The 13,949-nt window shown below is 53.1% G+C and overlaps 1 protein-coding gene across 1 annotated transcript; it reads right to left on the bottom strand.

The window, feature by feature from the left end:
* Nucleotides 1-354: 354 nt before the first annotated feature.
* Cd6 (CD6 molecule) lies at nucleotides 355-12,742 on the bottom strand. The gene is given in 14 exon segments (XM_059249284.1): nucleotides 355-657; nucleotides 1,007-1,108; nucleotides 1,320-1,466; nucleotides 1,469-1,573; nucleotides 1,782-1,853; nucleotides 3,218-3,334; nucleotides 4,638-4,733; nucleotides 5,056-5,196; nucleotides 6,851-6,910; nucleotides 8,535-8,837; nucleotides 9,254-9,565; nucleotides 10,121-10,471; nucleotides 11,371-11,439; nucleotides 12,730-12,742. Coding segments are annotated over 14 exon segments (1,956 nt in total). The 3' UTR covers nucleotides 355-589.
* Between the last annotated feature and the right edge of the window lie 1,207 nt (nucleotides 12,743-13,949).

Below are 13,949 nucleotides of genomic sequence, written 5' to 3'. Positions count from 1 at the left end.
TATAAACCCCAAGGAGCTCAGAATAATGTTCAGTTGTCCAGGATAGAGATGGAGGTCCAGCCGGTGCCCGTGGTGGACTCAGAGACCTCTGGTTGACAAGGACTGGCCTTGGCCTGAGTAGGTGGAGCATGTGTTTGTCTTGGTCACTCTCAGCTGACAGTGCCCAGGAAGCCACATCCCCATGTTAAGTGGGTGCTTCTCTGATTGCATTCAGACAGCTAGGCCTTCCTGAGTGATAATAGCGGCCCCGACCCAGGGCCTATCTTGCGGCAGTGGGTGAGCTGCTCAGCCCCTCGGCAGCTTCCTGAGACTTAGGATCAAAGTACCGGACATGGCAGAGTGAGCTGAGGCCCTCCACCACTGCTGCAAGTGGCCAGACCCTGCTTGCTCAACCCAGGACTCAGTCCGTGCTCACACCATTGGTCATGCCTTCTGCTCCAGGTTCCTACAGGTTGATGGATGGGCAGAGGATGAGGGGCTGGGAGAATGCCCTTCCACCTCTGCTCGGGGCCTCAGCCTCTTGGAAGTTGATGGGTGGTAGAGCAGGAGAGTGGAGGGAGGGGCCACTCCTAAGCCTCGAGGACCCAGGCTAGGCTGCTCCAATGTCATCATAGTCCTCCTCTTCATCAGTGGAGTCTGGTTGGGGATCAGGGGGGCCTGTGGGGCCAGGAAGATGAGGTCAGCAGCTGCCACCATGCCACGGGACAGTGAGCAGGCCTGTGTCCACCCCCTACCCCAGCCCCTGTGGCACCATCTGAGATCATTTCATCCTCTTATTTACTGCTGCCCCCAGCCAGAGCCTTGTCTAGTCCAGCGCTGAGGTTCCCAGGCTGCTGCATGGTGGATGAGTGCGTGCTGGCAGCCTTACCACTACTGACGCCTCCCCTCTGTGGTTCTGCTTGAATGCCTCCACTGACAGTGAGCTCACTTCCTTTTCCAGAAACCTCCCAATATTTCTCCATCCTGTTCACATCCCCCACCCCCACCCTACCTCTGCCCCAGGTACCTAGACATTCAAACTGCTCCGCTGGAGGATGGTGGGCTGGTGGCTGGAAGTTTTGGTACCACTCTCCAGATGAGGTGCTGGAACTGTCACCATCTGTGGTCCCTGCTGAAGACCCGAGCTAGTTACTCTGTGCCAAGAGCCAGCCTGAAGACTCGGAAGAGCCAAGTCTGGGGCTAGGCCAATGAGGAGAGGCCCAGAGAGGGGGAGGCTTGTCCAAGGTCATACAGCCAGCTGGCTGCTCAGAGTTTGGGCCCTATGCCTCTTCTGGGTAGGTTGGACATAGGACTGGGAGCTTGGGAGGACACACAACTACCTGAAAACATTGCCTGGGACCCAGCCAGTTCCAAGTTGGGGGGCTGCTCTGCAGGGGGACTCCTCTCGGAAGAAAACACCTGGGAGTTCCATGGAGGTGGCTTGCTGCTGGGATTGTTGCAGTAACCCTCCCCAGAGGAGGTGCTGATCCACTGTTGCTCCTCATGTGGTACTGAGAGCCCAGAGCGGGAACATCCGTCACACAGGGTCTGGGGTCAGCGGCTGGGATGTGGGAAACATGCAACTCTTCAAGTCCTGGGCCAGGAAGAAAAGGGAAAGGGAAACAAGAGGGCTTTAAATTAGACTTCCAACAGAACTTACTGCTTATGAGAATGTTTAGGCCAGAGACACTAGTTGAGAGAAATTTCTGCTAGTGCATGCTAAGGTGAGCTGAGCTACTGAGTTTGGAGGCAAGGTTGGCACCTTGCTTATCTTCTTCAAGACCCACCCACTCTGGACTCACCTTCCTCCAAGGGTGGCATCCGAAACCTGTTCTGCTGGGCCTCCTCCTCTGTGACCCGATGTCTCTGGGAATCTGCAGGAAGCAGGGTGAGTGGTGGGATATAGGCTCCGTCTCCTACCAGGAACCTGGAGGAGGACGACTCTGACTGAGACAGGGCTCAAGTTTCATTTAGGGTATCTCAGGTCTATGGTGGACCAGTGTGGGGACAGGTGGCTTTCTGGGTAGAAACCTGGTCTCCCCGCCCACACCCCATGCCGCAGATGCTCCTCATAAGGATGTTACCAACTCGGCTCACCCTCGTGCCCTGGTTGGTCCAGAAATGGGCTGATATTTGACCTGGGGGGCACTTCCTGGGGTGGAAGAGAAGCCACATGGCCCGGAATCATTGTACCCTGTGCAGCTTTGAGGCTCAGGATCGGGCTTAAGAATGAAGGTCAGCTCTCTGAAGCCTGACAATGACTTTGAGTTCCAATGTCATAACATTTGGGGCACAACATCACACTTTATACACCTGGGCTCAGAGGTCTCACTGTATCAGAGTGGCTACCAAACATCACCCACGGGCCAGTGGAGGTGGATCCTCCTCTGGGATCCTCCCAGAGGCCCTGAGTCAGCAGATGAGGTGGAGCTAGCTGCCACTGTCCAGTGTCCGTCCTGCCCCTGCATAACCCTCAGCTACTTCGGTGGAGGCTCCCTGCCCTGCCCCTCTTACAGCTAGCAGGCTAGTGGAGGGATGGAGGAAGGGTGCCCTTGCGGTCCTGCTGTGTGAACACGGCAATGACTCGTTCTGCACCATGTGGATAAAGGCAAAGTCCTAGGGACTTTCACAGCAGTATCAAAGGAATCTCCAGCTTTCAGGACTCTGATATTTTGGAAGGTTTCTGTCATACATGGCTGAACTCTGGTACTAACTTGATTGTACAGTAGGTATAAGCGGGGCTTCAAGGAGATCCACAGAGGTGGGGACCCTCTGGACTCATGGGCCATCCAAGCACTGCCTGGGCCCTGATGCAAGTGCAGTCTTCTCTGGTCCTATTCCCAGCAGGCTGTGGGAGCGCTCGACAAACTGACTAAGAGGCATGAGCTGGCGTAGCAACAGAGGGGCTGGGCAGGCCAGAGTAAGACATGGTTTGGGGATGATGAGTGTGTAAGAATTGGCCTGAATTGTGTCTCACCTAGACCCTCAGAGTTCGCACAAATACAGCATTCTTAGATGCATGTGCAGGGCCTGGTGATGGCATTGAGACCGTACCAGTCAGAGATAGCACAGGAGATACTCCTGTGAATAGACAGATCTCCAGGGTCACGGGCACTTGGAAAGCTTTACTTTAGGACCATTCAGAATCAGTACAGGGGAGCAACCTGTGAAAGCCTTGTGGGCATCCACAGGTGCCCTCCTGCAGGTCCCAAGCCCCTGGAGCCAGCCCAGCACTCACTGTAGAAGGTGGTCAGGGCCACAGGCGGCTGGGAGCTGAAGTCATAATGCTCATAGTCAGAGTCGGAACTGGAATCTGAGTCCTCAGGGACCCGGGGCTGGATGAACAGCGTAGGAGCTGGGGAGAGAACAGAGGATTGGGGGACAGGGCCCAGCACTGAGGTGGGCAGAGTGCTTAAAGGTAGAGGCTGAGAGCCCAGTAGCAGAGACAGGGGATAGAGTAGTAGGTGGCCGATTTTGTTTCACAACACAATGAGGTCAAACTCAAACTCTTTGTGTCCTAAAGTATGTGTGACTGATCTCTCTCTCTCTCTCTCTCTCTCTCTCTCTCTCTCTCTCTCTCTCTCTCTCTCTCTTTCTCTCTCTCCCCTCTGTGTGTGTGCGTGTGTGTAGAAGCCAGCCCAAGAGATAGCAGCAGCCTTGTTTTTGTTTGTTTATTTTAGATAAGGGCCTCACTATGTATCCCTGGCTGGCCTGGACCTATGTCAATAGAGCTGGCCTTGACTCATAGCTATCTGCCTGCCTCTGCTTCTGGAGACCTAGGATTAAAGCCACATGCCACCAGCCGCCATACCCTGCACCACACTTGGACAGACTCTCCTACTGGGACCTGGAGCTTGCTGACTAGGCTAGATCGGCTGGCCAGCAAGCCCCAGGGACATGCCTGTCTCAGCCTCTCCAACACTAGGAAATCAGCCTCATGCCACCATGCCCAACTTTTTGCATGGATACTTGGGACCGAATTCAGGTCCTCCTGCTTGCAAGGCAAGCACTTCAACCAACTGAACGATCTCCCCAGTCCTAATTTTTTTAGTCAGAGAACATGGAAAAAAAATTTAAGTTCCAAGAGAATTTTTTTCTGTCTTTTTTAAAGATAGGGTCTCATGTAAGCCATGTTAGCATCATACAGCCAAGATGCCCCTGAACTGCTGATCCTCCTGCCTCTACCTCCCATGTGCTAGCATTACAGGAGTGCACCATCATGTCCGGGTTGTGTGCTGCTGAGGATTGAACCCAAGGCCTGTGTGTATTAAGCAAACACTCTACTAATGTAGCCACACCCCAGCCTTTGTTCTGGGTGGATGGTGATGGGCTCAGTGGGTCTTCTGGTCGGGAAGCATCTTGAGATGTGACATCACGTATCTATAGCTAGTGAGCAGAGCTAACATTTCCTCTGAGAACCAACACCCCAACTACTTGGCTTGTATTTGCTCAGAACTCAAAAGCCCAGAGTTGGTGCAAGGCTGAAGTCGAAAGTCATTTGTCTGCTAAGCCAGCGAGGCTGTGAACGGCTCAAGGCCACACAACCTATGCACAGTCTGGCCTGGGTTCCTTTCCTGCCGGTGCCGCTCTGACCTCAGACCCTCCAGAGTCTGTCCTCCCTGTCCCTCCCTTGCCTTCCCCCCGGGCTGACTTCCTACCTTCTTTGGGAATGGTGATGGGGACAGCATGGTAGTTATTGGTTCCTGCTTGGGTGGCAGTGGGCAGGTGCTGATGATTCGCCGAAACAGGGAGGGCTGAGGGAAGGGAGGCAGAGAGCCTATGCATCCTTTTTACTTTTTCTGTCTCCCAGCCTTTCAGGTTCCAGGTTCCAGGACACATCTCCTTCACCCCACACCCAACACAAACGAGTTTGCTTCTCCTCCACTAGTAGGCTCCACCACTGGGCATGCTGGGAAAAATCCTTCCCACCACCAAGAAGTTTTCCCAGGCCTGAGCCGGGTGGTCCTTGCAGGACCACACCTGCTGGGGTTCTTCCACACACCTCCCGTACCGGGGGATGCCTATACCTCCCAACTGCTCTTTCCTGTCCAGTAGCTCCAGGAACATCACACTTACCGTATTGTCCTTTTGCTCTCAAGAGAAGAACAGCTATGAAGATGAGGGAGACAAGGAGGAGACTTCCCAGGACAATACAGAGAATGAGAAATGTCGGGTCTCGAGACTCCCTGTCCTTCACGCTTACTGGCACAGAAGATTCTGGAAACAGGAACCCCAATTCAGGCGGAGAAAGAAACGGACGTGGGCCCCTTCTACACCTTTCCTTGCCTCTCCACCTTGATGGAGCGTCCCCACTTTCCTTGTCACCGTTTTCCTCTTCCCTTTTTATTCAACTCTTCCCGTCGGCCTTTAAGTGCCTCATATACGGTAAGTGCTCTGTAAGTGTATATTAAATGAGCAATTGACTAAATGCATTTACTGCCTGAAATTTTCCTCTAGCTACTAACCCCCCCCCCCCCCCCCCGGCTTTCAGAACTTAGTCATTGTTCAGTAGACAGTCATTTCGTACCACTGTGTGTCAGGCCTTGTATCCTAGGGTCACAACGTGGTGACATTAACACAGGCCTGGAGTCTCTGCCAAGTGGGGAGATACAAGCTGGGCCACATGCTTCGGCTGTGTCTGCTTCCCCAGAGGAAAACACAACACTCCTCAGTCCTCACTTTCTCCCCTTTCCTTTCTGGATGCTGACAGGATGGTTTGGGTGAGGAAGGGAAGGTAGATGTGGTTACTCAGAAGCAGTGTGAGGGGATGCTGAGATGTGGGCGCTCTGGGGTGTAAACCCCAAGGAAAGCCCTGGGGCTAAGGGAAGTGCTGACAGTGGACCCCCACCTCCAAGAGGTCCTGCCTCTCTTTGCGTTTTGGAGTAGGTGGGACTTGACACCCTGACTCCAAAAGGGGGCCTGGGAGCTGCAAGTCCTGCCAGCCTCGATCCATAGCCTGGGCAGCCCCGAGCATCTCACTCCTGTCTGCGCTCTTTATCCACAGCTAGGGCCTCGGGCAGGACTCGGTCCTTCAGTCTCTCCTCCGGGCCCTGTCCTGCCCCATCTTGAGGGTCTGAGGCAGGATGCAAACGATCCAGGCAGTGGGGAAGGGAACCCAGCCAGTGCTGGACTTCCATATGGCTCTTATAGCACAGACCCGTTCTAAGTGTTAGAAAACTATTTCATTAAATAACTTCACAGCAGATGCCGAAAAAGATGTCTTGATCATCATCCCCAAACTCAAGGAACCCGAGGCTCAGAGACGTGACGGCACAGAGCTAGCACACACAGCAGGGATGCGAGCCCCAGGAGCCAGCCCTGGTGCTGGCCAAGCTGCAGGGAGCTAGCACACAAACCTGGCACAGGTCTGGAAATAGAGCTGAAGTTTTGAGTGCTGGCCAACAGGGCTGCTGTCACCCTAACTCTGAACCTCGGCGCGTTCCTCAGGTTTTAGAGAGGCTTCCCTCAGTCGATTCGGGGGAGAGTGCAGAAAGGCTTGGGAAATAATGGGGGAGGGCCCTAGACCCCATGCCCTCAACTGACTGGTGCTCTTGGTATCCCACCACCTGGCCAGGCCAGGAGTGTTACACCCGAGTGGTTCCAAAGCACTTAGGACCTCTCTGGCTCACAAGGAGTGTGTGTGTGTGTGTGTGTGTGTGTGTGTGTGTGTGTGTGTGTGTGTGTGTTGCTCACATAGGTCCTACATGGCTGTGGTCCTATATGGCAGGATGCCCCCCAAGGGACTAGCTCATCGGTGGGATTGGGGGCCCTGAAAACAAGCCATCAGTTGTCCCCAGACAGACGCCCACGAGTATATTTTAATTCACATGCACACATAGGCACCTGCATTGCTGGGAGACGCTACACTCACCTGTTGTGACCGGAATTCTGGAAGGCACTTCAGAAGTGGACAAGTTGTGTCTTCGGGAGCCTGTTGAAAAGTACCACCCATTTACTTAGTGGGTTTACTGAGTACCTACTGTGTGCCAAGCCTTGTTCGAGAAACTGAACAAAACAGACAAGTGCCCTGGAACCATGGAGTGTTCCCATTGTGGGCATGAGGGTACAGAAACCATGCTCTGGAACCATGGAGTGTTCCCATTGTGGGCATGAGGGTACAGAAACCATGCTCTGAAACCATGGAGCATTCCCATTGTGGGCATGAGGGAACAGAAACTGTGCTCTGGAACCAGGGAGCATTCCCATTGTGGGCATGAGGGTACAGAAACCATGCTCTGGAACCATGGAGTGTTCCCATTATGGGCATGAGGGTACAGAAACCATGCTCTGAAACCATGGAGCATTCCCATTGTGGGCGTGAGGGTACAGAAACTGTGCCCCTTTCAGTGAGAGGATCCCTGGGGAGTTGGCTGGGAAGATGCTTCAGTTAGAATAGGGACGGATAGAACTGTTCCTTCTTCCTGTGTAAGCTGCTGCAGACGCTGTGTGCTTTCTCCACTCAACTTTCAGTTTGCTCTTTGGGACCCCAGGAGCTAGAGAGCTCTGTCCTCATTAACGTAACCCACAGCCCCTCTAATGGATCTGCTTCCTGACTTGTGGCGCTTACACAGCTCATTAGCCATAGCATCTCAGTCTCCAGGTACCTGGAGGAGTATCCTTTATTCTGAAGCCACAGAAGTTGAGGAACTATCCCAGTCCTCCTGGCTGCTAAACAGCAAAGCTGGAACTTGGAGTCAGGACTCTGAGCCCCACAGGGAGCCTAACACTGTGTTCCTGCAGGTGGGAACCTCACTTTCATACTATAATGCCTCTGTAATTGGAAAATGGCCTCACTATGTGTGATAGCATGTCAAGAGTTTGGACAATATTTATTTTTAGTTTCTTTCACCACACCAGGATTTTTGGTGTTTCTTTTTTCCCTCCCTTCCTCCCTCCCTTCCTCCCTCCCTTTCTTCCTTCCCTGAGGTGCTGAGGTTTGAACCCAGGGTATCTCACACACTAGGCAAGTGGTCTACCACTGAGCTACACCTCCAGCCTGCATTTATTTGTCTTTATGATGCATAAGACACCGATGCTGTGACTTGCCACTGTGGTCTTAGAGCTGGGAAGTGCAGTAGAGGCCACCTTCTACCGCGGGTGTAAGACTGAACTGAAATAAGCTACTGAGAGCTCAGCAGTACTTGGCATGTGGCTATAGCTCTAGATGCTGTCTCACATGTTATTACCATCCATGTTTCCTAATCTGATTTTTCCCGCAACCATCACCTTTGGGATAGCAAACTGGCTCCACCTACTGAACCATTCCAGTCAACAGGTACCAGTTACTTAGCACATAATAATGGCTTCCTTGATAAATACTTAATCCATGCATTTGGGTCTGAGTTGAGCATCTTACAGGAAAAAAACAAAAAAAACCAAAAAAACACCAAAAACGAAGAAAACACTCTGATCCATTAGTAATGTCTGCCTGAGCATGGTAAGGGCAATGGTCTTTCTTGGGCCAGTATCTGTCAGTTGCTAAGCCAACTACAGAGAGAGACAAAGGCGAAACTTGTGGACTAAATCTAGTGGTGGAGGGGCTGAGGATGGAATACCTGAGCAGATGACTCTGGCTGCCAGGGACTGTCTGCACAAGTAGGAGTTGTTGAACCGCCAGGAACAGCTGCTGAGGGTGAGTTCCTCTCCTTCACAGGAGTAGTACATTCTACCTGCCAGGGAATGTGGCAGCCCCCTGGGCCGATCCACCTCTGATCCACAACCCAAGGACCGGCAGAGCACTTTGGCCTCAGAAGGGTACCACTCGCTGTCACACACGGTGCTCCAGACCCCTCGGAACTGCACCTCCACCTGCCCTTCGCAGGAGTCAACACCTCCAGTCAGGCGCCAGGACTGGTGCTCTGTGGGCAGGTGACGGAGTCATGCTACAACATTCTGGGCCCAAACCCCCGCCAGCTTAGAACCCCAAGGCAGAGATGGGCCCAGACAGCCCTATGTGTTTTCCCTCTTGCACCTGTGACCCCTCTGCCCACCCCACCTTCTCTGGCCAGCCCTCTGGTGGGACTCTAGATCCTGGCTGCTCAAAGTGTGAGCTGTGGACAGGCAGGAGCAGCTGCATCTGGGGTTGTTACTGATTACTAATGCCATTCATTGCTGTGGATCTCAACAAGCAGCACAGGCGGGACCAGAAACCCTGGTCCCTAATAGTTCAACAGTGAGGGGGTGGGGCAGACGGGACACTCCCTGCCTTCAGTCCAGCTCCTACTTAGGATGCCCCATCACAAATATGTCCCCTCCTTCAGACTCACTGACTGACCTGAGCATATCACTCCTGCGTCCTCCTTGTGACCGCAGTACTGGTCTCCAGGCAGCCCCGGACAGTCCCACAGGTAGGTCTCGGTTCCTGAGCAGTTCACCTGGTCTCGGTGGATGGGTCCTTGGCCTGGGGTGAAGTGCAAGCCGGCCAGCGCCTGCACTGCCCAGCCGCACCTCAGTTGCTTACAGACCACGTGCGCATCCTTCAGGTCCCATGTGTCATCGCACACTGTTCCCCATTCACCGTGCTCCAGCATCTCCACGCGGCCAGCACAGCGGCTGCCACCATCCACTAACCGCACAGCCTGGTTCTCTGAAAATGGGAGAGTTTTGGATGTTGGGAGTAGGGCAGGAAGAGTGGGGAATTGGACTCAGTGGGAGTGGCTGTAACCTGGAGGGAGGATTGGGAGACCCCTTTAAATTGAGAACCCAGTGGGCGTGGCTTATGTAGAAGAGCAGGAAGAGGGACTAGAGACCAGGTAGGCAAGGCCCTCTTGAGCATGAGTCTCAGCCACCAAGCCTCGGAGCAAAGGCAGCCTGGGAATATGACAAATTTGTCTACCTGGAGGGAAGAGTGAACATACAGGTCCCAATCGGGAGGGATACAGGGAATAAACAGAGATTGGATTAGGATAGGGGACCAAAGGGGACCAAGTGGATGCTTTGGAGATCTAGCTGGGGAGGCATCTGCAGGCCACATCTGAGGCAATGCTCAGATCTGGACATCACACGGTTGGGTGGGGCATCAACGTGGAACCACTTGAGTTTACACGACTTGGGAGGCTGGTGATGGAAGTCTGGAGACCAAAGTTTGGCTGCAGTGGTTGAAGCCTGAGGTGTGGGGTAGGTAGGGGGCAGGCACATGTACCTGCACAGGTGACCCACACCAGCCTCTTGTCGCTGCTGCATTCACGATCCGTCACCTGGCAGAGCTGCCAATTGGCTCCGCTGCACTGCACGGTGGGTGCGGTCGCCCATGTGGTATTCCCGGCGCTGCTGATGTTCCCCGAGGTGGCCCCGGCTGGCAGCTCCGAGGTCGGTGGCATCAGGTAGGTAACCTTCTCCAGAGTGCCACAGCCCAGCGCTTCGCACACAGCCTCTGTAGTGAGCCTGTCCCCGTGCACCACGCACACGGGCTCCCAGGATGCCCCCAGGAGAACTTCCACGGACCCGCTGCAGCGACTGCTCCCGTTCACCAGGCGGACCCCCAGCTGCTCCTCTGGAAGGGTCAAATTTGAGCTGAGACCTCATTAGCTCTGTGTTCCCCCATCTGGGAACGGGGGTGAAGCCGACTATGGGGCGGGGTCGGGGGGGATCCAACTCTACCCTGTTCCATCACCGTGGCCAACACCCCTCCCAGCTCTGGGCCTCAGGCCTTCCTGCCAGTAGGAAGATAGGAACACTTCAAGGCCTGACCCCAGCGTTCAACGTAGAGAAAAGGTAAGGCTCAGGAACCAGTCTGGAGCTTTAGGGTAGTAGGTTAGACCTAGTGTGAGAATTAGGCGCTGGGTCCCACAATCCCCGCTCTGGTCCCCCTGTCTCCAGCAACACCCTTTTGTAACAGAAAAAGCAAGGTTTTAGCTCAAGGGCCTTGTTGGACCAAGAGTCCCTTTCCTGGTCCCTGGGCTGCGCTGAAGGTACTATCTTGTCACAACAGTGAGAAACCTGCTGTTGCAGTGGAAGAGGGTGACCTTCCTACAGGAACATTTCTTAGGTCCCAGGGACCTTCCTACAGGAAGGACCTGTCTGTTTCTGCTCCCCAGAATGCACCCCACTGCTTGCTCACAGCTCTGCACAGAGTAAGGCCTCAATAAACACATGCAGAGAAAAGAAAGATGAGGCTGACGGTGCTCATCACCCCACCACAAACCCTGGCTTGCTCTGCACAAATCCCTCAGGTGGCTTGTGGTATATATGAGACTCTCAAATACAGGCGTTCTCAGACCGCAAGGAGAGCCTATTGGGACCTCGGTCCCCGGGCCAGGAGGAAGAGGCGGTCTTCGGAGTCAGAGGGCTTCTTTGGTACCTGAAAGTCCACTGTCCTTTCTTATTCTCTCAGACGCAGTCTACTTGGTCTCATAAAGTTGACTGCAGGGCCTGGGAAAATGGTTCACTTACCTGGGTCCAAGGGCACATTTGTGGTGCTGCTGTTTCTGCGCTGGCCAGAGGGGAATGGAGATGAGAGGCCTGAAATGAACCAGCAGCAGCCAGGGTGGGTAAGGGAGCTGTAGCCTGGGGGCCCTAGAGATGCCCTAAGGAAAGGAGCCTGCTGAGGCTTTGGGGGAAAATGTGATCCTTCAGGCTGGGGAAAACTCTCTCACTGTGTGGGGAACCACTGAGCTCCAGAGTGCTTTCAGACACAGAGAAAGTGACTTTCTCTGAGGGCCTGTTCCAGGTCTTTGCATATCACAATCCGTTGACTCTCAGCAGCATGGTGCAGCATATAGTTAGCGATCCCATTTTACAGATCAGAAAGGGAAACCCAAGTGATAAAAAACGCATTGCTGGTGGGTGCCAGGTGGGGTGCTTTGTCCCTTCGGTGCCACTGCGTCCACTCTGTCCAGGGAGGCTAACCTAGGACCTGCCTAGGGCTTTGAGCCTCTGTTGGCTCCAGGCTGTGGGGAGCTACACCAGAGCTAAAAAGAGGATAGCAGAAACATGGTGCTTGTGCCCCTGGCCCCTCCCTGTGAGGTCCCTTGAGCAGGCTGCCCCATTCTGAATGCCATTGCTTCTCTCAAAGTAGAAACCTCTCCTCGACTGTCTCCCTCTGGGTCTCCCTGCTCACTCTCTTGTCTAAAGCCCAGGGAAGTCCCGGGACAGCACCCCTGGAGACACAGCCCTTCCTGTCTAGGCCCCTCCATCACCCCTGACAGAAAGTAATCAGGTCTTTAATTGCCAGTCTTCACCAGCTCCCTCCTTTGCATCCCAGCCTAACCTCCAGGGGGAAGTGACTCAGAATTCAAAGCACAAACTCCACAGTGACTGTGATATTCAGAGGGAGAATTCAGATGTGCATGAGTGAAGATTGCAGAATTCCAGTTCCCATAGCAATGAGCCCAGAGCTGCAGTGTGGCTTTTAATATTTCTGCATATGCAAGGGGAGGGAGAAGAAGGGAGGGTTGGACCGGTGGCTGGGTGGAGGAGCTATGTTAGCATGTGATTGAGACGGTTTGAATTCATCTGGTCATACATACAAGTGTGTGTATGTAACTATGTTTGGGACGGGGGCGGGGCTTCAGCTCCTTTGGTACCATCTCTCTCTTGGGGTGGACAACCACTCTTTTGTGCATAAAGGTGCACGTTATTTCTCCTAGACAAGAAAGTCCTGGAGGGCAGATCCCAGGTGGGTCATCCAGGACACAGTGTTTGTTGACTGGCTGACTGAATGGAAGGGTAAACCGGAAGCTGCCAGCTCCAGGAAAACGGTCACCGGTTTATTGAAATTGGCTGTACTCAAACACTGTGGGCTTGTGTTACAGCTTCGTCCCATCCCCGGTTGCAAGAAAGGACCTGGCTTTTTGTGATCTTGACTCTCTTGCTGTAGGAACAAGAGCAGATGCTACCCCAAGCCTCCCCCTCCCGTCTCTGTTCACAGAGACCCTAGGCCAGGAAAGGCTTTCCTCCTGTGACCAACACTTTGGCTGCACAGTTCCCATTTCAAACTGGATCACTTTTATTCTGCAATAAAACTTTATGGAAAGAAACTTTTGCCTTTCCCTGTGAACTTACTTTGCACCATTAAGAAGTCTGAACCCAAAAAGGTTCGATGCTGGATGGGAGGGACAACTCAGCAGGTAAAGGCGATTGTTGTCAAGGCTGAGGACCTGAGCTCAGCCCCAGGACTCACGGGGTGGAAGGAGAGGACCAACTTCAATGGCTTGTCCTCTGACCTCACTCCCATGCCGTGGCATGAACACACACAAACAAATAGGTATAATTTTTTGAAAAGAAAACTAACATTGGAGTAAAAATGTCTGTCCATGGGAGAACTGCTTGTAAAGTCTGGTCTGCTCATAGCATGGCATCAAATGCAGCCCTTTAAAAGAAAGAGAGAGGAAATAGAGGCACACTCCTTTAATCCAAGCACCCTGGAGGCGGAGGCAGATGGACTTCTGTTTGAGACCAGCCTGGTCTGCCTAGCACATTCTGGGGGCAGGAAAGGACAAGAAGAAGGAAGGAAAAAGAGAAATAGGGCCATGTTGATCTGAGGGATTTTCATGCTTTATTAAGTAGAAAAAGCAAAATGCAGAGAAGAAACAATGAAGGAAAAAGTTTCGTTCAACAGCTGTACTTTAGCTTAATGAAGTAGTCATGTGTAAAAGGTATGTATGTGAACAATGAGAAAACATTGAAACACAACGCACCTTTTATACTGCTTGTGTGAAACAGATGGCAGGTGTTACCACAGCATATTAAAAATAAGGAAAGCCCTGAGGCTGGGGGTGTGGCTCAGTTAGCAGAGTGGGAGTTTAACAGGCCTTGAGTTTGTCTTCTGCAGTGTGTATAACCCTGGCACTTGGGAGGTGGCCACAAAAGGATCAGAAGTTTAAGGTCATCCTTGGCTACACAATGATTCACTGTTGTATGTTGAGTTCACTGACCACCTTAAACTGTCCTTCATTTCCCCAAACACGACCTTGAGCTGTGCTTTGGTGCTAGGAAGCAATGGACCAAGAAGGGGAAGAGGTGAAGAGGAG

Source organism: Peromyscus eremicus, chromosome 1, assembly GCF_949786415.1.
Source record: "Peromyscus eremicus chromosome 1, PerEre_H2_v1, whole genome shotgun sequence".
Taxonomy (NCBI): Eukaryota; Metazoa; Chordata; class Mammalia; order Rodentia; family Cricetidae; genus Peromyscus; species Peromyscus eremicus.
The sequence above is the reverse complement of the archived record's forward strand: the minus strand, read 5'-3'. Positions and strand labels throughout refer to the sequence as shown.